Source organism: Epinephelus fuscoguttatus, linkage group LG2, assembly GCF_011397635.1.
Source record: "Epinephelus fuscoguttatus linkage group LG2, E.fuscoguttatus.final_Chr_v1".
Lineage (NCBI taxonomy): Eukaryota > Metazoa > Chordata > Actinopteri > Perciformes > Serranidae > Epinephelus > Epinephelus fuscoguttatus.
In genome coordinates, this window is record NC_064753.1 from 25,677,651 (window position 1) to 25,701,360 (window position 23,710).

General features: G+C 40.8%; 1 protein-coding gene across 1 annotated transcript; it reads right to left on the reverse strand.

Moving 5' to 3' along the window:
- Positions 1 to 896: 896 nt before the first annotated feature.
- LOC125881588 (potassium channel subfamily K member 2-like) lies at positions 897 to 22,414 on the reverse strand. Its single transcript, XM_049564776.1, has 9 exons — positions 22,100 to 22,414; positions 16,903 to 17,009; positions 16,647 to 16,759; positions 14,581 to 14,671; positions 12,921 to 13,038; positions 11,707 to 11,867; positions 9,294 to 9,480; positions 9,035 to 9,174; positions 897 to 6,309 (listed from the first exon to the last, which is right to left on the reverse strand). Coding segments are annotated over exons 1-9 (1,257 nt in total). The 5' UTR covers positions 22,101 to 22,414; the 3' UTR covers positions 897 to 5,970.
- Positions 22,415 to 23,710: the final 1,296 nt, after the last annotated feature.

The following is a 23,710-nucleotide window of genomic DNA, read 5'->3' on the forward strand; positions in this document are numbered from 1 at the left end:
TTGCTTCAGTGATGTAGAAGTGTACTCCAGGATGTTTCTGTACACTGTGACATCACCGTTGGGTGGGTTATACATGTACAACCCATCAGTAATGCTGGGTGGACTTAGAGTTACAACAGAATTGAAACTTTAAACCAGTAATCAAACATTGCTTTTAATCTGGTGTTAATGAATTAAATGGGAAACTATACTCATTTTCAAAATTCATGCACGTTATTCCTATGGTCTGAGACTGTCCAAAAATGTTAGTAAACATGAACAACTCTCACAAATCCCAAAACTGCTGCTAAAATTTTGTGATGTCATAGGGGAAAATAATATAAAAAAAGAAAACAAACATTCTGTGTGTCCACAAAATCAGTTTCCCATTCACTGTCCATGGAGCAGCTCCAGATTTTATACCCTATGACATCATAATTTTGAGACTTACTTCTCTGGTTTCTGGCTAGATAGAGTGAGAGAATAGCTCATGTTCACAAATATTAATTGAACATTCCTCTGCCAACAACAATAACATATTGGAATTCTTTATTTAGGTAGTGTTCCCCTGCAGGTGTTGCACATGTTAGCAGTAATTCTGCAGCACTGACGCATTAAGTGATGTACATACTGTACTATATGAGTAATTTAGAAAGTTTTCTATCATGGCTGAAACATGATGTAATACAACACCTATTAAGTTTAAACTTTTGTGTTATGGAGATGGAAGAGCTTCTGTTATATTTTGTTTGGGAATTTCTGTGAGGACGGCAGCAGTTACTGACTGACATTACTGACTGATCATAAGACGTGTATTCTTCCTCTGGATATACAGAACCAACAGCAGAGGTCGAACACTTTGAATAACACAGCAAACAGAGAAATTATTAAAATCTTGTATATTTTAAAGTCAGATATCGTACAAAAGTCTTTGTTACATTGTGTTTGGATTAGCTCTACAGACAGTATTATTATTATTACAATGTGTTCTGCCAGACTCACATCTGTAAGCACAAACATACAGTTTAGAAAAATACAGCTTTCATCATCATAAAAAGCATCAACATATTCAGCACACTAACAGAAAAAAAAAGTTAGTTTCATTTTAGCACAGCTAAAAAAGGATGATTGTGTAACAATGTCATATGTTTGCTAACAGGAAGAAGGCAAAGACCAACGAGCTACTACACAGTGTAACGCCACTACTGTTTCCATTCAGTGTTAGTACTGACTCATACAGACTGCTATAGTCTGCCATGGTACAAGTCAAAAACATCTACAGGACTCTCCTGCTGCACCATCACCCTTTTTAACGTCCAGTGGGGTCCTTAAAGACCCATCAGAGCATCCAGTAGAAGTAAAGCGTAATTTCTCACAGATACAAGTCGATCAGAACTGGAAAAAGATCAAATAATTGAATCTGTACTGAATTCTTGCAGCAAGTTTTCTGATTCATTGTGATTTTTACCTGCTGTTCTCAACCTGCTGTTGTATTGTTGGTGTCAAACTACAAGCTGCGCCATAGACATATTTCTAGTTTTCTTTGTCATTATATCCACTACATTGCTTCAAAACCCTCTTTGTAAATTCTCATTGTGACTCATTTCGTTAAGTTGTTGACCTGGTCTAGCCATCAGATATAAAATGGTACATACTCCTTGTGTATGTGGGTAACACTCTGAGGGTTAAATTCTCTTGCTTAGATCATTAGAGAGAAAGGTTTGTGTGTTAAACTGTGTAGTTGTTGTTGATGCCATACCAACAACTAAGTCAACGCCTTAGGATTGGATGGAGTGGATGGCATGTTGTTTTGTTCAAAGGCTTTTAAATCAAAGTGCATTTTCAATGGCAGGCGTACGCAAATGGAAGATAACCCTCATTGTGTGAGTATGTGAGAGACAGACCGAGAGGGAGTGAAAGCTATGCAGTCAAACTGAATTTATATTGTATAACATCAATATACTGACATGTCAATGTGCAAATTCACATCTGTAACTCAAACCATCAACGATGTAAACACAAAGGAATGATGTTTCCACTCGTACTCTTAAAGGAGCTGTAAACAACATTCAGAGTATATCTATGATTCAGAGTCCACGATTGTTTGCACACGGCTTTCAACATGGATGTGGCTGAGCCAGCGGCTAGCAGCTGACGCTGGTAACAGCACAAACAGTGCAAACAACGGCAACAGTGCTGACTGAGCTAATGGCATTAACCCTGGGGGGAACCAGAGGGTGGGCATTAAGCATCCACGGTGACACCTAAGATTGGGATGGCATTATCCATCTATAGAGTTTAGATACATTTCATTTGCCAGCATCACACAGAGAAGGAATTCATTGCGTTACATTATTCTCTACTTGCACAATATGGTGTGATGTATACCTTTTACGAACGTAATGTCTGTTTACTTCTTGTCAACTCTACAGTAAGGTTATCTTCACCTCTAACCTTAGTGATCACAGTTCTATTTCATCCTTAACTTAGATAAACTCTGTCCCGTGGAGCTTTACTGTTCGCTCTCTCAAGACAGTGTACGTCAGTCAATCTTTTTTTTTTTCAGCTCTTTAAAGCACCGTGTGTAAAATAAAACCATTGCCTAAACGCTGGGCGGTCAGCTCTATGGAGTTTACTGCTGGCTTTTGAAAGACGTTGTATGTCAGTCAATTAGTATTTCAATAACATATTTACTGTTTGTTTTTGTAAAGTGATTTTGATCATCTCGATAATCATCTCAGTGTCTGAGAAGGTAACCGTTACGTCAGTCATTCAGAGTAACAAACCTAGCCCGATTTTTGGAGTTAAGCTAACATTAGGCAGCTATGGCTCTTTTTTACACTCTGCACTTTAAATTTAAATTTATGGACATACTCTGTTATGCAAAAGTGAGCACCAAAGCTCTACAGAGTTGACTGCCCACCTAGTAAACTTAATGATGCTCTCTTCATTTTAGTAGCCAGTTAAGCTTGCTAACTGGGTAACCGCTTTATTTAAAAACATTATTGTCAATATGATCACTAAGGTCGGAGGCGAATGTTACATTACTGTAGAGCTGACCGGAAGTAAATAGACATGAAATCTGTAAAATGAATATACGTCACACCTCATTGTGCTACTAGAGAATAGCAGCTTCAGGTTTGTCAGCAGAGAGTAAATAGAAACACAATATGTGAACATGAGCCCTCAGCCACTAAAACAGATAAAACAGTCGAACCTAGAATCAAGTTTTCTTATTTAATCCACTGAGCCATATAAATTATATTACTATAGAAAATACAGCCAGGCCAGTGGGACAGCTAACTTAAGTTTGTTAACCAGGATAAACCCCAGCACACCGAGTTTTCAGCAGTGTAAGTAAACAACATTGTCACTGATAACACATGAATAAGCATGAACACTTGTTACATCAGCTGTCCACCTCACAGTGTGTTGTGCTTGGCGGAGTAAAGAGTTTAAGGCACAGCAATGGTTTGACACATCTCCTCATAAAATGACATTCAGCACAATTTCTTTGTAAACTACATCCAGAGTCAGACTGACACACTCATTCCTCTTCTGTAAAAATAAGAAAAGCTGGTGGCATTCAAAACCAAAATGATGTGATGAAGACATAGTAAAAAAAAATCTAAAGAAACTTAGAGTAAAGACTTAACTACAGTCCAAACAACAGGACTGTAGGACCAACATGACTGGAAACCACATTGGTCAAACTCTTTAAATCATTGGCTCTGATCAGAAGCTACACATCCTCCTGTTTAAAGACAAGGTAGAGACATATGACATATGATACATCAAACACTAAATTTCCAGCATCCTGGTGCATCCTGTTAATTTCATGTTACCAATGCACATGTTGTTGATATTGAGGGGGGCTGTGCCCTGTATGCCTGATTGCTACCTGTTTACAAAGCCCCAGCTGCACCCGAGTGCTATGGGAGAACACGCCCATAAGTTTTCCTAACACAGAAGGTAAGAAGAAAATAAGGAAAGTACAGACAGTGGGCATAACAACACACCGCCACACTCCTGTAGTGGGTCATGAGTGATGACTGAGAGGGATCACTTCCGTGTGAGTTCATACACTTTTTTAGGAAAGTCCTGCATAGTGTATCTTTAAGTTACTCTCTAAAATGGGCATCACGAAACCAGAAAGAAACCCTCTAGATTCCAGAATACATTCAGTTGATTACAGTTTTGGTTCATGAGTGAAATTTCTCTCTGGTAAGTTATCAACTTCTCCCAGGTTGGAAATCAGATAAATATGTCTTGAATATGAGCTCAATGTAGAGATTCACTTTGTTCAGAGTTTGCATATTGATCAACATCACAGTCCTCCATCTTTGTAGTTCAGTAGCACACTGCTTCATCTCATGTAGTTCAAACAACAATCATATCTCACCATCTCAACGTCTTTACATTCTTAACAGTCATGTAGCATAATATCCGTCTCTCTGCTTCAAAGGCCTCCATCTTGAAGTTCATCATCTTCTGTAATTTTTACAAATCTGATATCACATCCCTCCATGTCAGGCTGTTGTCATGCACTCTTTGTATGTATTCCTACGAAAAGTACTGCGCCACAATTTGTATATAACCCACGTAATCACAAGCCAGTAATTCATCTAAAACCCATATAATCGGGGTGCTTAGTGGGTAGAGTAGGTGTCCCATATACTAAGGCAATGTCCTTGCTACAGCGGCACACATGCAGGCTCAATTCCAGTCTGTGTCCCCCTGCTGCATGCCATCACCCCTCTCTCCCCCGTCGCACTTAGACTGTCTTATCTAATAAAGGCAAAAAGCCAAAAAAAATCATCTTTTAAACCAACGTAATCGTCAATGCTGCAATCACGTGACTAATGTGCTCACAGGAGTAAAGAAGGAAGTCATTTAAAGACAAAAATTCTGTGTAAGGATGCAGATTGGGATGGTGGATGTGGTCAAACAACACAGGACTTTCCCCCAGGAGAGCAGTGTTTGTGTCCCAAGTGAAACCAAGTCAAAAGTGTTTTAAATTAAGCTCAGCCATCACCATGTTTCTTTTCCTAACCATTACCTATGTAACTACTTTCCAAAACCTAACCTATGTAACTTAACATTAAGTATGTTACAACATCCGTGGGTGCTAATTTGATGGAACCATTGAGTACGAGGATCTGTAAACCATACAAGTATCATCTCTTACATGTCATTTATTGTTTCAGTTCAGTCTTCTGTGATTGTCAGTGTCATTCTGCATTCAAAAGGCAGACAGCGATGTCTTTCTTAAAAACATGGCTGAGGGGTAAAGCCAAACACCATATAACTGCACCGTCCAAGGTTTGATCACAGCCGAGGACCTCTGTTACATGCCACATCCCCCTCTTTCTCTATGGCCCCCCATGGCTCTTGTCTGCCTCTATACTATCAACTGTCTAATCAAGAAAGAAAATTAAATTAAAAGAAAACTGTTCATAAGTTGTAAATCTGTGTCATAATATGTATCATAAATTGTCTAAAATGTAAAATACAGGGTTGCTGCAAACACAGACAGGCACTATGAGCATATTAGTTCACCGAATGCTGTAATTTTATGTATGCAGTGTGTGGAAATGTCAATTTCCTTTGACCTTCAGAACATTTTTAACCGATCCTGAATCTTCATCTATGGATGACTTTGCTTTACTCCAAGATCTGAGTGAGGTTTAGTTGACAGACACCCAGTAAATGCATTTTTTCAACAAGAACAGTTCATATTCTGGATGTTCTTCTTCTTGCTCTTTGTTTCACTGGCAGGGTGAGGGTGGTGACAAGTGTCCCGTTGTCAAAAATCCAAGGTATTTTTTAACAAGGCTTACATCCCTGCAGGGTGATGGTGTCCCTGCTGGGGTCACAAAGTACCATGTTCTCATTATTATTTCCTTTGTGAATAAAAAACTTAATTCTCAGCACTGATGCCTCCTATGATGACGACTGGAAAGATCTTGAGAGGTGTTGATTGTCTTCTTTCTACTTGAGGTGTTCAGTGACTGAGTTGTCTCCTCTCTCTGGGTCCAAACCGTTGATGAGCAAACCGCCATTTCTAGACGGAGATGTCACAAGGCCCTGCTGCCCAGCCTCCCTCTCGTTTCTGTCTCGTTCATCGTTGAAATTGACCAACACGGTCCTCTTCGGCAGAGTGAGCTCAGGGCCAGGACTGGATCCCAAGTCAGAGGACAGTTTGCGTTTAATCGAGGTGGCACGCTGGAACTTATCGTAGATCTCAACACTAACACGTCGCCGTGTTTCTTTGAACTCTGCTGAGACGTTGGCCGTCCACTCTGCAGCATGAGCTCGGATCTCTCCTACCTGCAATGACAGGCACAGAGAGTGAAGTAAGCAGAGAGCACAGAGGATACACATGGATGGCAGGTTGGATTCTTGAAACTGTCTTACACACTGCTGAGCAAATAATTCCTGTTTTCATGACACTGTCAGTAACATGAAATGAAATAAAACAGGGATTGTAAAGACAGTGATCGACAGGAAGAATGGGCTATATAAGGCAAAGACCACAGTACTGTTAACATCAGATTAAAGAGAGACCACCATGTGCCCCAACAGCTTCAGCATCAGGTAAAGGAGACCTGGTGTGCTCCTGACAGCTTAACAGCAGTTGTGACACTTTATAGTTTGTCATGTTTAAAAAGCTCCAACAGTTACTCAGCACAGTGATCTGTGTCCAGTGATCTAAAGTGATCGTTGTGCGTGTAAAATGATGAGTATCCTCACTATGAAAGATGATAAGTATCACCTGCAGTGTGCTGCAGGAAGGGGCCCACTCTGGGTTAGCTGCTGAGGGGCCTCGTGTGTTTGCATCACGGTGCTGCTAACATGGGGGGATCATTGGCTTGATTAAGCTCACCTAGGCCTTGCCAGCTATGAAAGCTTCCCCATGTGTTAACTTGCTCTCCTTTGCTGCAGCAGACATGTACCCTGCATCATTGCCTTTTTGGTTTTGAACATTTAACACCTCCTCAGCACACCTGACACACATCCATGCATGATCCATGCTTTCATTACTGACTTTGCTGATCTACACTCTCCATTGTTCACTTGAGTTAGTCATAGTTTGATAAACTATGGTTGTTTTAAGTTAATATTTTGTGTGGACTCCCTGCTTGTCACATTCAGTGAACCAGTTTGTGACATTTTTTTGTTTGAAAGAGAAAATATCGAGCGAGAGAGAAACAGGGAGTGAGGACGTCACTGACCAGGAAGTCAACTCAATTACATTGAAACAATGTATCTGCAACTAGACAGGACTGCACAGAGTATTAATCAGCCATGGAAAATGTGACGCACACACACACACCCTCACACTCACACACAGCTGAGTACACCTTAAAACAACAAAATAGCATTAGTATGTACAGCAGAGACGTTCATTATGTTGAAGAGAGCTCATTGATGCTTATTAATCATCTGAAAACTGAAATATTTGAATATTAAAAATGACCTTAGGTAGACAACTCTATATTCTTCAGGAACTGAGTGTCCTGTCACACTGAATCTAAATGAATGAAACACCTCACTCAGTGAAAACAGTTTTACTCCCTACATTGTATTGTTTTTTACTCAGTTTAACAACTGTGACGCAAGGCTATGAAACGCCTCAATAAAAAGGATCTGCGTTATCACTAAATGTTTTTACCCCTGACATTTTAAGTACAGGTAACAGGAGAGAACAGCTGAAGGCGAACTGTACAGTATGGTTTGTACCTTTTCTACGAATGTTAAAAACAGTATAAAGACACCTAGGGCACAATGACAGACCAGTTACTACTAATGAATACAGTCAGGTTTCCCAGTATTGCTTCTGATTTAATTCCTAATGAAACAGCAAGTAAATCCACGTCTTCCTCTAAAAACCACAATAACAGCAGGCTGACAAACCACTAGCAGATGAGCACGGGGACAAAAAAGAAAAAGGCAGACTGACACACAGAAAGGAAGAGCTGAAGCAAAAAACCTGTTGACCAGGATAATTAAATGACTCAATGGGACACATGCTTCAGTTTTGGGTCTATATCTCATTAAAATGGGACAGCAGCCATTCAGGTCTCACCTCAGGGCAACAAAGGACTCAGTGCGATGAAAACACACTTCAAATATTGCCTCTAGTTCTGCCTCACGATAACCACACACACACACACACACACACACACACACACACACACACACACTTTTACAGGCCAGTAAGATGATGAGGTATCACAGCAGGACTTCAGCAAGAGAACGCATGGGGAGCACTGATGAACACACACACACACACACACACACACACACACACACACACACACACACACACAAGCATACAATGCATCATACACCATCACTGAGCAGTTGCAAACCAATATCACTCAACTAATTATGTTTAACTAACGGGCACACCATGTCATGTCAGCCTGTTCTTGTCAAACCTTGTTCCCTGAAGCTCTTCTATGAGAAAGTGTTTCTTAGTTAAGAACTGTGACTGAATCTTTATTCACATTCACCTCTCACTAAAACATAAACACCTGTGAACTCTACTTACAAGGAAAGTATCACCTGTATTATTCTGCCAGAGTTTCAATTAAGAGTGCCTGCGAAAACTCACAGATGTTCCCCCCTAGAAACAATGTATTTGCATAACTTGTGCTATATTCAGAGCACACACACTCCTAGATAGATTTTCTGATAGGGACATCATCACACATCGTCCAAATGACCTCTTTCTCACGCTCCCTCTGGAGATGCTCATGGTAATGGCATAAGACTTAAGTGTTTATGTGTTTGGGCGGCAGACGGTGGATTGGATTAGAAAACAGTCTTATCATTGAAATGAAGTTAAGCTGAGGGCAAAAGTTGAGGCAGAGGCATGGCACTGCAACCGGGTAGGAGGAATAACCTGTGTGTCACTGTACTTAAAGAGACAGAGAGGGTGGAAACGTTTGCACTGATAGATTAACAGGTCGGGAGAAAAAGCGACAAGTGACAAAAGGACGTTGCAAAAGAAAATACGAAGGAGGCGATGAATGAAGGAGTCTCATACCTCTTCTTTCGTCCTCTTGGAGATGACTCTGAACCAGTCTCCTATCATGCTGAGGATGGCAGCAAAGTAGGCAAGTCCCACCAGAATCCAGAACCATACAACTGGTTTATAGTAATCTAAGTACTCTATTTCTGAGCCACCTATACACACGGAGACAGAAACAGTGACTGGGTGAGACGTACAGGCATGACGCAGAGAGACAAACAGGTTTAACATGTCCGTCTGTGCTCACATTCAATCACCGGCTTTGTGTTTGTACCTGCCACAAAGTCTCCAAATCCTATGGTGGTCAGGGTGATGACCACAAAGTACAGAGACTCCAGCGCAGACCAGCCCTCGATGTGTTTAAAGATGGCTGCTGGGAGCGCCACAAACAGCAGGCAGCCGAACAGCACAAACAGAAGGGTGGAGATGACCCGGATCTTTGTCTGAGTGATGTTCCAGTGCTGCAGGAGACAGAGAGGGGAAGATGAAATGAGTAATATGATGCAACAGGCACCTTTACAACTTCTATAGAGATCTGATCTGTTTGGTCTGTTTGCCATCATTGCAAACGTACATGAAGCTTTTGTCCTCAGTGTTTATCATTTGTTAAAGATCTTTGGATGTGAGTGGGACAAAGCTGTACTGTAAAGCCTAATTATTTGCCTCTTTGGCATAGAGAAACCAGATCCAATATATATTTTTATGCCAAAATACGTCCCTTGCTGGGGTCATTCCTATGGTACTCAACCTTTTTCATGTCAAGAACGACTAAATTGATGCACATTAGATCCGTCTGACTCCACTTGATAAAATTTTGCTTCAGGCACATCCACCTGAAAAGATTTTGGTTGTTAGATATGATAAAGACCATTGTCAACTACAATTGAGGAGATGGCTGTGGAGGAAGTGAAACCTTTGATCAGAATAGTCACTCTTACAACTCTTACTCACATCAGGCTCACTTCTATAATGAATTGAATTGTGGAAATAAACTATTCCTCATGTTTCTGAGGACCCCTGGAACTCCCTCAACCTGGCACAAGAGCAGCACCCACATTTTCCAGATGGTAAGAGATGTGGCATGTGTGTGGGTCCAAGAGTTTACAGTCATGCTAACGGCTCTGTGAGGATTGCTAATATCAGAATACTAACTTACAATGCTAACATAATTATGTTTAGCAGGTATAATGTTTAACATTTTCACCATCCTGCTTTAGCATGCTAACATTTGCTATTTAGCATTAAACACAAAGTATAGCTGAGACAGATTTGAATGTCATGAGTTTTGCTATTTGATCTGATAATCAAATCACCACACTAAATGGCGCTAACTGAAAGGTCAAGAGGGTCACCAAAGTGATTATAATCAAGTTCATCCTAAGATGGACTTGCCAAATTTTCATCCAATAATTGTTCAGACATTTAACTCAAAACACAAAGAAAACATCAGAGTATCACCAAAATCAGTAGTATTAATCCTCTCAGGAGCACGAACGTTTGCACAAATTCTAAAGCAATCCATCCAATAGTCATTGAGATATTTCAGTCTGGCCCAAAGTGGAAGAATGACCGACAACTGTTTCTGAAGTGAAATGGTAAAACAGACAGATGCTGCAGGCCGTAATAGCATTATTCCACAAATTGGTCCCCTGGGTGCAGTTGAAAAGAAAAGACGTTTACAGTATTCAGTGAGGATAATGCTGCCGTGCCACACGGTCTGGGCACAGAGCAATAAGGCTTTGACAAACATGCACACAAACACAAAATTACACAATGAACTTTTGTCCTCTGTCCTCAGCCGTAATCATAATATTCATTACAGAGTCCCTTGGGTGCCCTGAGAGCGGCTCGACGAGCAAATCATTCTGAATTACACAGTCTGGATTCAGATTTCTGCTCCTTTCATTCAAGACTAGTAAGCAAAGTAATCACAGCAGCTTCGGCTTTAAGAACTAACAAACTTTGTCTCTCTTATTAGGATCTGGAGGCTCGTTACAACGCGTTAATACTGGGGCCTCACCTTTAGCCTGATCCATCTCATCTTCGTTATACTGTCTTTAACGAAAGATTCAGACAGTTTGACAAATAAATAAATCAACCTGAAAATGCATCGTTCAACAACAGCATCATTGAGTTTGGACCCAAGACTGAGAGACTTTATACGCTCTGTTTGAGTCCTGACGTCAGCTGATTAAAGACCAGCCTACTGTTGTGTGGCTTTACAACCAGCTTTAAAGGCGACAACAGATTTTTAAAAAACAGTGAGAGGACATTAGAAATTATTTAAGGGGAGACTTTACAAAATCCACAGAGCAGCCTTAGACTGAATTAAAAGCAAGTGAAAACAGGTGGGTTACAATGGGGGTTTTTTGCGTTTTGTAGCAGGTGTTTTTTTTCATGGCTTGAATTGAATTGATTTCTCTAATAAACAACTCAAATGATTTCCCACCAGAAAATTAAGCAGGATCAGTACATAACCTGGTAGTTAAATCAGATGTCTGCCTTTTGTAAATATGATCTAAAAGCTGTGGGTGAGGAAACTGTCCAGAGTGCTTTGATGTAAATTATTCAGGGGAGCTTATACAGACTCTCCGCCTGCAGACTATAAACTTATATGACTTCTCCTGTGAGGTGAAGTATCTGCGCATCTGTTCACCCTACGTGTTTGTATGTTACTCCAGACTCACCACAAACATTTTCTCCACTCTGGCGATTCCCTTGCCGAATATGGTGCCGAACTGATCTCCTACACCAGCCAACAGGAAGCCGAACAGAGGTATCCCCAGCAACGCATAGATGATACAAAAGATCCTTCCACATTCTGTGTGGGGAGAGATGTTCCCAAAACCTGCAGAGAGGACAGAAAGAAATAACAGACTGAGCAAGGGTGTAGATTTTGTTTCAGTGACAGAGAGGAGGCATATGAAACAGGGTTGGGGCTCCTCTGCCAGAAAAAGTTGAGCATTAAACACTTAATTTCCAGCTTTATGCACCAATTTGCTCCTTTTGTCACATCAACTTATGATGCGAATGTCTTCACTTTTGTCAGAATGAAAGACCTCTGCTACTTTAATGCTGCTATACTGGGGGTCAAAAGCATATATTCTAATATTGAGAGGGACGTGTCCAACTACCACCCCCAAAATCTACACCTATGAGACTGAGAACATATATATCATCATTTTATACCCCCACAACAGTGAAAACATTCATCGTAGTTAATGAAACTACCGATTAATAATTCAGTGTCCACAGCAAAGTAAGCCATGTGATCACATACTCGAATATAACAAAGCAACAGGTGAGATGAAACACTGTTTGTCTGCTTGTGTTTATATGTGTTACGTAACTTTTATAATCAAATCATGCACACACTGTAAATGAATGGAAACATAACTGAGTACTAGTTTGATTATATCCAGGAAGGAGACACAGAGTCAGTGACCGCTCCACTTCTCACAGCAGCAGGTTACATAAGTGGCTATTACAGGTTTATTCTGAGGAGTGTGTGCATACATAAACATTTACTAACCTGAAATGACTTGAAATTATTTGAATTTATGTCATTAAACATAATTAGGAGGGTGACACATCAGACAAATAAACATTCACACCAGAAAATCTAATTTGCCTGTACTTATGATGGTCTAAATCAGGGGTCGGCACCCTTTTGATATGAAGTGACATTTTTTGATGTTCTTGTTAATCAGTGTGCCATATCGATATAATGTCAATCCTCAAATGCTCCTCAAATTGCTTCATAAAAACTTTGGCTATATCCTCCTTCAGAGTCAAATCACAGGATCTTACTATGACAGCCAAATGTAGCATGTCATTCACATCCATGCTCTTATCAAGTGCAATGTTAAAGCTGCAAACTTTTAGTGTGTGTGTGTCCTACCGATGGTGGTGATGACAGTCCCAGCGAAGAAGAAGGCAGAGCTCAGGTCCCACAGGCTGCTGTGGTTGGTCAGCGTCCCTGCAGGGTTCACTCCTGAACGGATAGCAGACACAACTTGCTGGAGGGGGGGAGAGAGATTTGTGCTCAGATTAACAGTTATCAAAGCCAGCAGACACTCTTAAATTCTGGTTAAAACACACACATTGTAACTTTCTTGCTGCAGTAAATAACATTACTATGAAACATTTAAGCAGGTGCTTTGGAGCCTTGTGTTTCTTCTGGCAGTGCAGGCAGGAATGTGTGTTTGTGTGCCTGCCTGTCTCATGAATTAAAGATGAAAATATTTAAAACTTAAGACGACTGTGTGCGAGGTGAAAATCGGGTGCTGTCAAAGAGAGTGCATTAAGGTGAATGCACGAGTCCCTGAAGGGTTTTACAGTTCAGGAATGGGAGCAGGACCAGACTAACAAAAACAAAGACAGCCACAGTTCTTCCTTCTACTTCTGTGAAGCAGCATGAGCTGTCCATGGTGCTGAAAGCACCGCCGCTGAGCTCAATTACAACTGAGTACACTACACACATTACTCAAAGTTTTTCCTGAGTGCTTATACACTTACAGTAATTATTAAAGCACTGTCTCTGAAACCATTACATAACATTTGCAGCCAACGCACGTACCAAGCGTGCCGCACGGAATGCACGTTCTCTGCTTCACACTCAGTTTGCAGTTTGATAACAAACTTCTAGCAAAACTGTGAGCATTGATCTCTACATTGCTACACCATTTTGCTAATTACCTTTCCATACTAATAACATGTGAAAAATAATGAGTTTACTTACATTATTTGTATTGATAGTGTGTTATGTTGGAATAAACATCTATACTTTACACATTTGGATACCTGTGTGTATAAGTGTTTACTACATGTATGACAAAACCATATGGCAAACTGCTGTGCCCTGTAAGAGAAAAAGCAAGTGTGTTTCATTTATACTCTCAGTGTGTAGTTCGTGCTTAGTGTGCTGATTCAAAATGTCAAAATAACCACAAAGCGATGCAAAGGAACCACAAAAAGACACAAAAAATAACCACGAAAATGGGCAACACAACCACTAATACAGTGGTTCCCAGCTGGTCCAGCCAAAGGGTCCAGATTTCTTCTTGGTCATTAGTTCAAAGCCCATGCAGTTTAATACATTCAGTGTCATACTTGCATTTGGCCATATTGTCAAGCTAGTTTTGTGTCTCTGTCAAGTAGCTGTCCATTATTCACTCACTCTACAGCAGGACGTGGCACTTCAAAATAAAAGCTCTGTGCTGGAAATTCACTGTACTTAAAAATAAAGTGTGTTTTTTTAAAAACTTGACATGTTTGTGAGTCACTTGCATTCAGAATGAACCCGTGACCCACTTTTGGACTGAGCCAACAGTTGGGAACCACTGCACCAAGACACAAAACCACTCAAAAGAGACATAAATGACAACAAAAAAACACAAAACAACCACAAGGAGACACAAAATGATGACAAAGAGATGCAAAACTACCACCAAGTCTGAGTATCTTCCTCCTTTGTAGGAGAGGTGGTGGGGCCCTTTGCATGTCTGTGCCCAGGGGCCCATTGTCTCATAAACCACCCATGGATATGAAATAAGGCTCACCTTAACCAGCTCCTCCAGCTGGGTCTGGTTGACACAGGAGTGTCTAGATAGGAACTCCAGCTTCTGGGACAGGATGGCCAAACGCTGGGCGCTAGGAGAGAGAAAGGAGATGAAGTATGTGAGGCTTAACTGTGATACAGTCCTCCCTTCTCAAAACTCATAATTCAAAACAGTTAGTGTCAATAATTGATGGCTGTACAGAAAATTCTCCTTCACTTAAAAGTGCTGATTTTGTTTAAATTGTGTGAAAAGTACTAGACGTGTGAAATTTTGGCTTTAAGACATTCAGTGAAAGCAAACTAGCAGGTTCACGTCTATACTGCAGTGGAGTTCAATGTTTGTTTTTTCTACTACAGTGGTATTACTTAAATGAAAACTTCCCCCCAAAAAGGACCATTTGTGAATCAATAAATTATTTTGTGTTATCTACAGTTCTTGAAGAAAACACTGTTTTTCTCACATGCCTCCACGGAAAACATATTTACGTATTCATAAACTCTGACACATCCTGTGCAGTAAAATCCAAGTATCGTTTATCCAGTGGAATGCTCAGTACTTCCCAAACATAAGCACTTTCAAAAGAGAACCTTAATATTGGTCTGGTTTTAAAGAGATAGTTAAAGGATAACTTCGGTATTTTTCAACCTGGGCTCTATTTCCCCATGTGTATGTGTGCGTATGATTCATAGGTACAACTTGTTCTAAAATTGGTAGAACAGGATGTCGCGCAACACCCCGTACAGCTTTCATAGGCTGCCTTTGTCGGACGGCGAGATGCTGAAGCTGTGGCTAGTTGTGCTACAAATGGATCCACAGACACTGCGCCTTGCAGACCATCAGGTCTGCAGTGCTCGCTTCTCCCAAGATGACTATTGCCAGCCGAAGAAGAGAAGACATCCAATCCCAAAACACCTCTTCCTCAAGAAAACGGCTGTCCCACGAGTAGAGAGAGCTACAGGCACAGTGGAGCAAAGCTCGTGACATCACACAGCCCAGAGGTAAGGGAAATGCTTAGTATGCTATTTACAGAGATAGCACTGGCGATCTGAACCGGTCAGTGGCGAAAAAAAGCACTTTTAATGCACAAACTTATACGGGACACATTTGCCCCCATTACCGTTTTGGCTCGTTTCGCGACTCCCGGTTGCATCCGCCTCCCTCAATACTGAACCAAATTTCGAACGAGTTGTACCTATGAATCATACGCACACATACACATGAGGAAATTAGTTTGAGCTGTTTTAGTTAAACTGCATGTGTTTGGTTATCACTGTTCGGTTTGTAAGCTTGAAGTTGACTGTGTGGTCAACCCTCTGTTAATATAGCATTAGCTACCTGGCTAATGTTAGCCTCAAGATATTGTCTTAGAAACAAAACCCACGTGCAGCATGTCATTAAAAAAGTGCTACCAGCACTTTTTTCAATGACATGCTGGGATGAAGTGCTCCCCAGCGCCCTGCCAGCACTTTTCTGCTAAAGAAAAATGCTGTGTGGACACAGGGCCTCATGGATTCAAAGATTAAATCTATTTGTTCACATATTTTTTACACATTTAAACATTTTAATTGATGAAAACATTTTTACATTCACACATTTGAATATATTTTTACATTAAACATTTTTATACGTTCAGAGAAGGCTATAATACTTTTGACTCCACAATCCACCAGCACGTGGACTAATATTTTTCCTTATAAAGTATTTAGACAAATCATTGTCATTTAGTAACTGTGTACCTTTGTCAAAGGGTTTTTAGATTTAGAAGTGAAAAATTGCAATTAAAAATCAAATCAATTTACACTTAAAAACCTAAATAAAGACAAGATTCTCAATATTTTCACAATAAAATAAAGATTTAAAAGTGGTCAATAATGATATAATAATAAATCGTCCATATTGCCTCACACTGAGCTAAAAACATGCTGGTTACAGGGGCAATGAAGAAATGTCTCAGAGGAAACAGAGGAGGGACTAATAAATGGATGACTGGATGAATAGATGATGGATAGATGGCTTTCATGGTCGTGAGGCAAACAGACAGGAAGTGATTAATTGAACCTGCCTACCTCTCATGAGGCTGCTCCAGGGATCTGAAGACTGCTGCTCCAATCACCAGGTACAGAACCACCAAAAGAAAGATGGCTGACACCGTCTTCCATTTCATCACTGTGGCAACCACCTACGTAAACACTACAACTGAGCAATCAACCCACATACATACAGGAGGTCTCCTGAAACAACCACTGTGGAAAAACCAGCTTGTGGATAAATAGATTTAAAGAGTTACTTTTAAAATCTGGACTTGGCTCTTTTTTCTCTCACCTCACTCTCCTCCCGGGGAGTCAGTGTGATTGGCTTTGTGGAGAAGGAGAGGCGGGGCTTGGTGTTGTGAGTGGCGGATTTAGGGTCCAATAAGTCTGGAGCTGCCACTGTGAGAGAAAAACGGGAAAATGGCATTGAGAGGTTTCTTCTCCACGACGTTCCCCCTCCCTGTCTCTGCGATCTTACTCCAGTCAAACACTTTCAGCTGTTAATTTTAGAAGTCCTTATAAATAAATCACAGACGAGGCCTTGAAATGGCCTCTAAATCCTGACACTGGTGAGAGCATGAATCAAGCAGCAGCATTTAGTCCTCAGGCATTTTCTCCCGTTCATGCTGCAACACTTGGGCGTGTAATGTGTGTGCGTGCTTTTATAAGATACAGTAAGTAGCTGAGCATAAAAGGTACACTGAAAAGAGGGCCACGAGAGTTTTATGCATCTTTAATGTAAGTGGATGGATGTGGTTTGAAAGACAAGAAAATAAGGAAGCAGGGGTGAATAAGGAAGACGGAGCTGGTTGATCTGTCTGGTGAGACAGTGAGGGATAAAGAACGAGGGCGATGAAGTGTTGTAGTTTGTGAATGAACTTATTTTACCTCTACATTCCTTTTAAGCAGGCGAGTGTAGGAAGTGTGGTATGGTTTTTGTTTTATAATGAAAATTCTGTTTACTAGGTCAAGTGGTAGGTAGGTTGGTAGGTTTTATGACCAAAGAAAATTAGACAACCCAGCTTTACATTTGTCATTCAGTCCTGATGTAATTTGTGTCCAGTCAAAGAGAGGGGACGACAGACATCTTAGTGGAGACAGTTTCTCTTGAACGTTGATTGTCTTCATTCTAGACTCAATTTTATTTGTTTTGGGAATATTGTCATACACATCCTTGCCAATAAAGGTTGTTTCATTGAAATCAGACTGATGTTACTGTAAGTATGGAGAGGATATGTACGGAGAATATACATCAGGGGTGGAGCAGTGGTTAACATTGTCACCTCACAGCAAGAGGGTTCCTAGTTTGAACCCAGAATGGGGAATCCCCTGTGCGGAGTTTGCATGTTTTCCCTGCATCAGCATGGGTTTCCTCCAGGTAGTCCAGCTTCCTCTATGTGTCAGCCCTGTGATAGTCTGGTGACCTGTCCAGGCTGTACCCTGCCTCTCAGCCAATGTCAGCTGGGATGGGCCCCAGCACACCTGCGACCCATGACAGGATAAGCAGTTACAGAAAATAAATGAATGAATTGCAGAATGAGTGTGCCTAGGATTTTTTTAAACAGAGAGACAACACGCTCAGTACCAGATCTGCCTCCAGAGGGGACTGCGAGGTGCAGTCCAGACGAACCTCTATAGGTCAAAATTCCCTTACTATAAAGGGCGGTGCAGGCTGGAACGGTCTCCCAACCTCAATCAGAGACAGTCCCACTCGCACTACTTTTAACAAAAACAGCTTAAAGGATGGCTATTGACTCATCAAATCTGCACCCATGAATGAATTATTGATCAGCCCTCTCATACAGTTCTCTACTGTAGCCCCTTGTTGAATCTACTGTATAACTGCTGCTAATATTGTTGTGCACTTTACATGTTGTTGATTTAACTGTTATGGTATGTCTGTCTGTCTTTTAATGTGAGGACTACGGATGGAAATACGCTTCTAGCTAAATCTGGCATATTTACATGACGTCATGTATTTGTACCAATCATTCATTAATATGCATGGTCCTCTTCAAATAAATTGAAATTGAAATTGATTGCAAGAATCATGTGGTGAATCATTGTAAAGGAGAATTAGCTGACATTGGGCAAGAGGCAGGGTACACCCTGGACGGGTTGCCAGACTATCACAGGGCTGACACATAGAGACAGACAACCATTCATGCTCACATTCACACCTTTTTTTTTTTAACTCACATTCACACCTTCGGGCAATTTAGAGTCACCAATTAACCTGCATGTCTTTGGACTGTGGGAGGAAGCTGGAGTACCTGGAGAAAACCCACGCTGACACAGGGAGCACATGCAAACTCCGCACAGAAGGGCTCCCTCCTGGGATCCAACCAGGACCCCTCTTGCTGTGAAGGGGCAGTGCTAATCACCACAATCATGACTGAGCAGAACTTTTGTAGACTAATTAAGAATCAGAAGACCCTGTATATTATTTTTATTCATTTATGACATGTTCACTGTAAGGTTACTTAAGACATGCCACAATGATTTTTATCACATGGTTTTGCTAGAAACACAAGAACACTCTTATGAAAATAAACCAGCTTATTTTAAGGACAAATACGTTTTTAATTCCATATCTTATGTAGCTTCTGTATTGGTTTTAAATTAAACTATTTATTAAATACACCTATACCAAAAATTACTCTAATATTTAATTAATTCATTCACTCATTAAGCCCATAAACGGCTGTGTTTCGTATATGGAAACATGGCCTGGCTGTGAGCTACACGCCAGCTGTGCTCATAAGAGAGCTGAGGTGCAGAGAATGTGATTTGTGTGCCAAATTAGGCCGAAAAATTGAAATGATAATATGATTATTGTATATTGATTGCAGTGCGTTTTCATTACTGAGCAGACACTTCTCTGAGCCACGGTGTAAACAAAGGATTAACTCTACATTATCAACAAAAAATACTGTGCTCCTTACAGCTGTGTATGTCCATGTATATGAACATACACAGCCATATTCCTGCTACATGACAGGTAAAAATGTGCATGAATATTTTCCATAAACATATAAATGTCTACATATAACTATGTTTTCAAAACTAAAACAGCCCAGAGCAGTAAGGTGTCATCTCAGTAAGGTGAAGATGACGGCACGTAGCTGCTAACTTTGGGTGTGCGTAGTATTACACCCTACTGCAGTAGATTGTGCCAGGTGCTCCACAACAGGGGCTAATAACTGATTAAAAATTAAATTTAAATTTTGCCAACAACATTAGTAAGTGGGCTACTTGTTTGTTTGATTTTTTTATGTAATGATAACAAATCAGCCACATATTACTGGCACCCCTGGACACCCTTGTGGCCCAGAGTATGGATGTGTGTTTCTATGTGTGCATGAGTGTGCTTGTGTGTATGTGTGTATGTGAGGAGGGAGAGAGAAAAGAGCAGCAGAGAGGAGGTGAGGAGGGTCAGGAGGCGGAGTCTGTTCATGATCACTCAGACAGTAGAGCAGAGGAGAGATGTGAAAATTTGAATCTGTGCCCTAAAGCACCGCTAATCTTTCTGGGGTCCACCAAATTATATTGTAAAACTGTGATTTTTTTCCCCTCATTAAAATAAATTATGCTAAATAATATGCCCTCCAAATAATTCTGTAGTCCACAATATATTCCTGTTGCTGTACGACAAGGTCACAGGTGACGCTGTACCCACAAACTGACATAAACCACAACGAGCATTGATTTACTGTATGTCTGTTTCTTCAAAAGATTCAGCCTTTATACTGGACATACAAAATGCTATTAGGATGAGAATGAAAAAAGACTGAAAGCACTCAAGCTGATAAGCTTCCACATGAGGGTTTGACCAAAACATACAGAGTATGTGCTGGTGACCTAAATGAAATAATCGTTGATTAGGGTCATCTTATAGAAGCACTCCACCTCCTTTTGTGTTCGCTCACAACAACACACATCTCAGAGGAAACTGAGATGAGATGGATTTAGTTTTGTACCAGAATATCAGAATAAGTTAGTGTAACAACTGAAACAGATGTTTAGGTGTTGTAAAGAACTGTTTATGTTGGCTGTGTGACGAGCTGAAATATTTTAGCTGCATAAATATTTAATGGATTGAAACAAACATGCAGTCGGTGCAGCTGTGCAGAAAGCAGAGGTGCTGGAGTCAGAGACAATCTCTCTCTATCATACACACACACTCACGCACACACACTATGCAGCAACACACACACACACACACCTTCAGCTCTCACCAGTTGGAGAGTCAAGTGGAGCAGCTTTCATAGAGCCGCCAGCACCTATTAAGCAACGTAATCAGTTGCTCTTATACAGACTTTTTTTAATGAACAAGAGACAAAATCAAAACTGAACTTCCAAACGAAACCCGTCAATATTTCGTGCCATTTTTGCCGACAAATTGTGACAAAACAAAAAGCTTAAAGGCGGGCGAAATGGACAATTTAGGTAGGCTAAGTAAATAATTTACACCCTTTACAAAACGAGCACTCTGAGGAGTCTATTTAATGATAGTATAAATGCTAATAGGTCTCACTTTAGCCTTTGAGCACACATACTGTAAAACTTCAATTAATAGCCCAGGCTATTATTTGCTTAAATCACTGAAACCAACAGACCTGTATATGGGACAGGCCTTTAATTCCTCTCACACAAAACAGTTGCTCGGCAAAGATCAGGAACTACAATCAAATTGTTTATTTAAACCAGTATGCATATTACTTGTTTCAAAATGAGGCTCCAGGTAATATATCAATTATGAATCATTCATTTGATCTAGCTCCGACAGACAGCACATCAGAGAGAGTGAGTTACAACACTCGAGGATTACAGCACCTGGCACACACACACACACACACACACACACACACACACCACTAATTTACCCTGTTAAAACACACTCACACTTGGATTAATTCTTATGAAAAACCCTTTTGATCTGAGGACTCTTATGGACCAAAGGAATATGAATAACTTACAGGGTAATCAAGGAATGGACACATAATTTGAGGTAGCCAACAACCCAGTTTTACACATCCGAAGAACTTCTATAGGGAAAAAAATGAGCTGCTTGGCAACCAGAGCAGGCGTCTAATTGAGACAGGCGTTTATTTGTCAAAATGTATAGTAAAAGGGACTAGGCATTTAATTTGGACTAGGCTTTTAACTGAAGTTCTATGGTAATTTACAACTAACCATGTTAACTAATACTTACAATTCACAAGTTGGTTCAGTGCCATGAGAACACATTTCACTGAGGAGGGGACCCCAAATCAAATCCTGCTAAAGCCCCCCAAAAGTCTAGGGCCGGCCCTGAAATTGCACGAGCTTCAAAATGTCATGTAATATTTACTGAGTTGTGTGTTTTTAATGTGACATGGAAAACATTTTTTACAGAATGATGTTAGGTTGAAGTGTGAGCAGCTGTGGTGAATCTTAAACTGCGACATAAGTTTGAGAGCAACTTCTGTGTGTAAGTGTGTACTCACTCCTTGTTGTTACCTATCCAATGCCCTCCGCTCTCCTCTTCTCCTCATCCGACGCTTTCACTGCGTTTAGGGGAATCTTTCCTCCTCTGCGTGTCTCCTCCCTGCGGTGCTGAAGCGGGGGGACGAACAGGAGCTCCGTTTTCCTTCCGCTCCTCTCCTCTATACTTGTATCTTCTGATCGGACACTGATGGGGCACTAGAAGGCTACTTTTTATTGCATCCACATGCCACTGCAAAGAGCTTGCTCTGGTCTGTCTCCTGCTCCTCTGTCAGCTCTCACGCATCCACTCTGCTCAGTCTGCGCTCCCGCTTTTGAGCGCACCGGTGGAGCGGTGGGATAACACCGAGAGGGGTGGAGAGAGGAGGGAGGGGTGGAGGTGCAGGACACAGGGAGGTGCTTCTCACACCGAGAGGGAGGACGTTTACCGAGTTTCAGAAGTCCCCATCAACTTCTGCTGACACATTACTGCATGTCTAGAGGTAAGTGATCATTTGGCCATAAGTCTGCTACTACTATACCCCATAGAGGAGGGCAGTGATACAGGTCTCTCGGTATTTTATAGAGGCCCAGGTGCTTCTGCTGTATTCTCAGTCTTAAACCTTTTTGGACTGAGACAATTATAATGAGTCACCTGACACTTGACTGTCTATTTTGCTGAAGGTGTAAACAGCTTTACCTTTAACTACTTAATTATATTGTATCGTGACTTAAGTTTCATGATATCAATCACCTCTGATGATTCCCACCCCTAATATTTTCATATAATTTTTTTATATATATTATACAATCAAACACATCTTATTTGCTCGAGGATGTTGACCTATATTACCATGGTCTTGACTTCAAACCAGACTTCTTATTTTGAAAGGTGAAGGGAGAGGTTGTGGCACTTTCTTTAAGCCAGCAAACTTAGTGGTATCTTGTGAAACTACCAATACATTAGTATCAACTGTGTTGGCATAGCCTGTAAGGTTGTGGGCTGAATAACACCTCAGATTTAGGTTAATTTTGGCGAGGGAACAGCTGGCATGGGCATTTTCAAAAAGGTTCATTGAACTCTCACCTCAAAATATCTGAATGAAAGTGGGTTCTCTGGGTACCAACATATCTCCTCTAAACTTGAGAAGGCCTGTTACCAGAAAATGTTTTGTTCCTTACAATCAGCTCCTTGAAATTAAAACTGTAAGACAGAGGAAAATAATCACTTTCATGTGTGGGGGTGTTTGGGAAGTTGACATAGGCATCAACATGATTGAAAGAAAAACAATCAGTCAACCACTCATTCAGCTGTTCAGCCGTCTCAGCTCGGAAGTTAATTAGTGTCACACACATGCTTATTTCTGTTGTAGTTTCTACAGAGAAGACAAGAAGGGAGGCAAGAAGGGACTAAACCAGGTTGAATGAGGTGATCAAATATGCAGAAATAAGCTCATCATGTTAGGTAAATCTAAAGGGAGACTATAAATGTTGTCTTAAAGTAAGATTTAGCAGTGAAAAGTGGCAGCTGTTTGAGAAGCTACAGGCAATCAGTCTTAAGTTTGGCGTGCACCCTTTGATTGAAACCAAAGTTGGCAACTTGTTGAGCTAAAGATTGTGGAGTAATGTGTGTG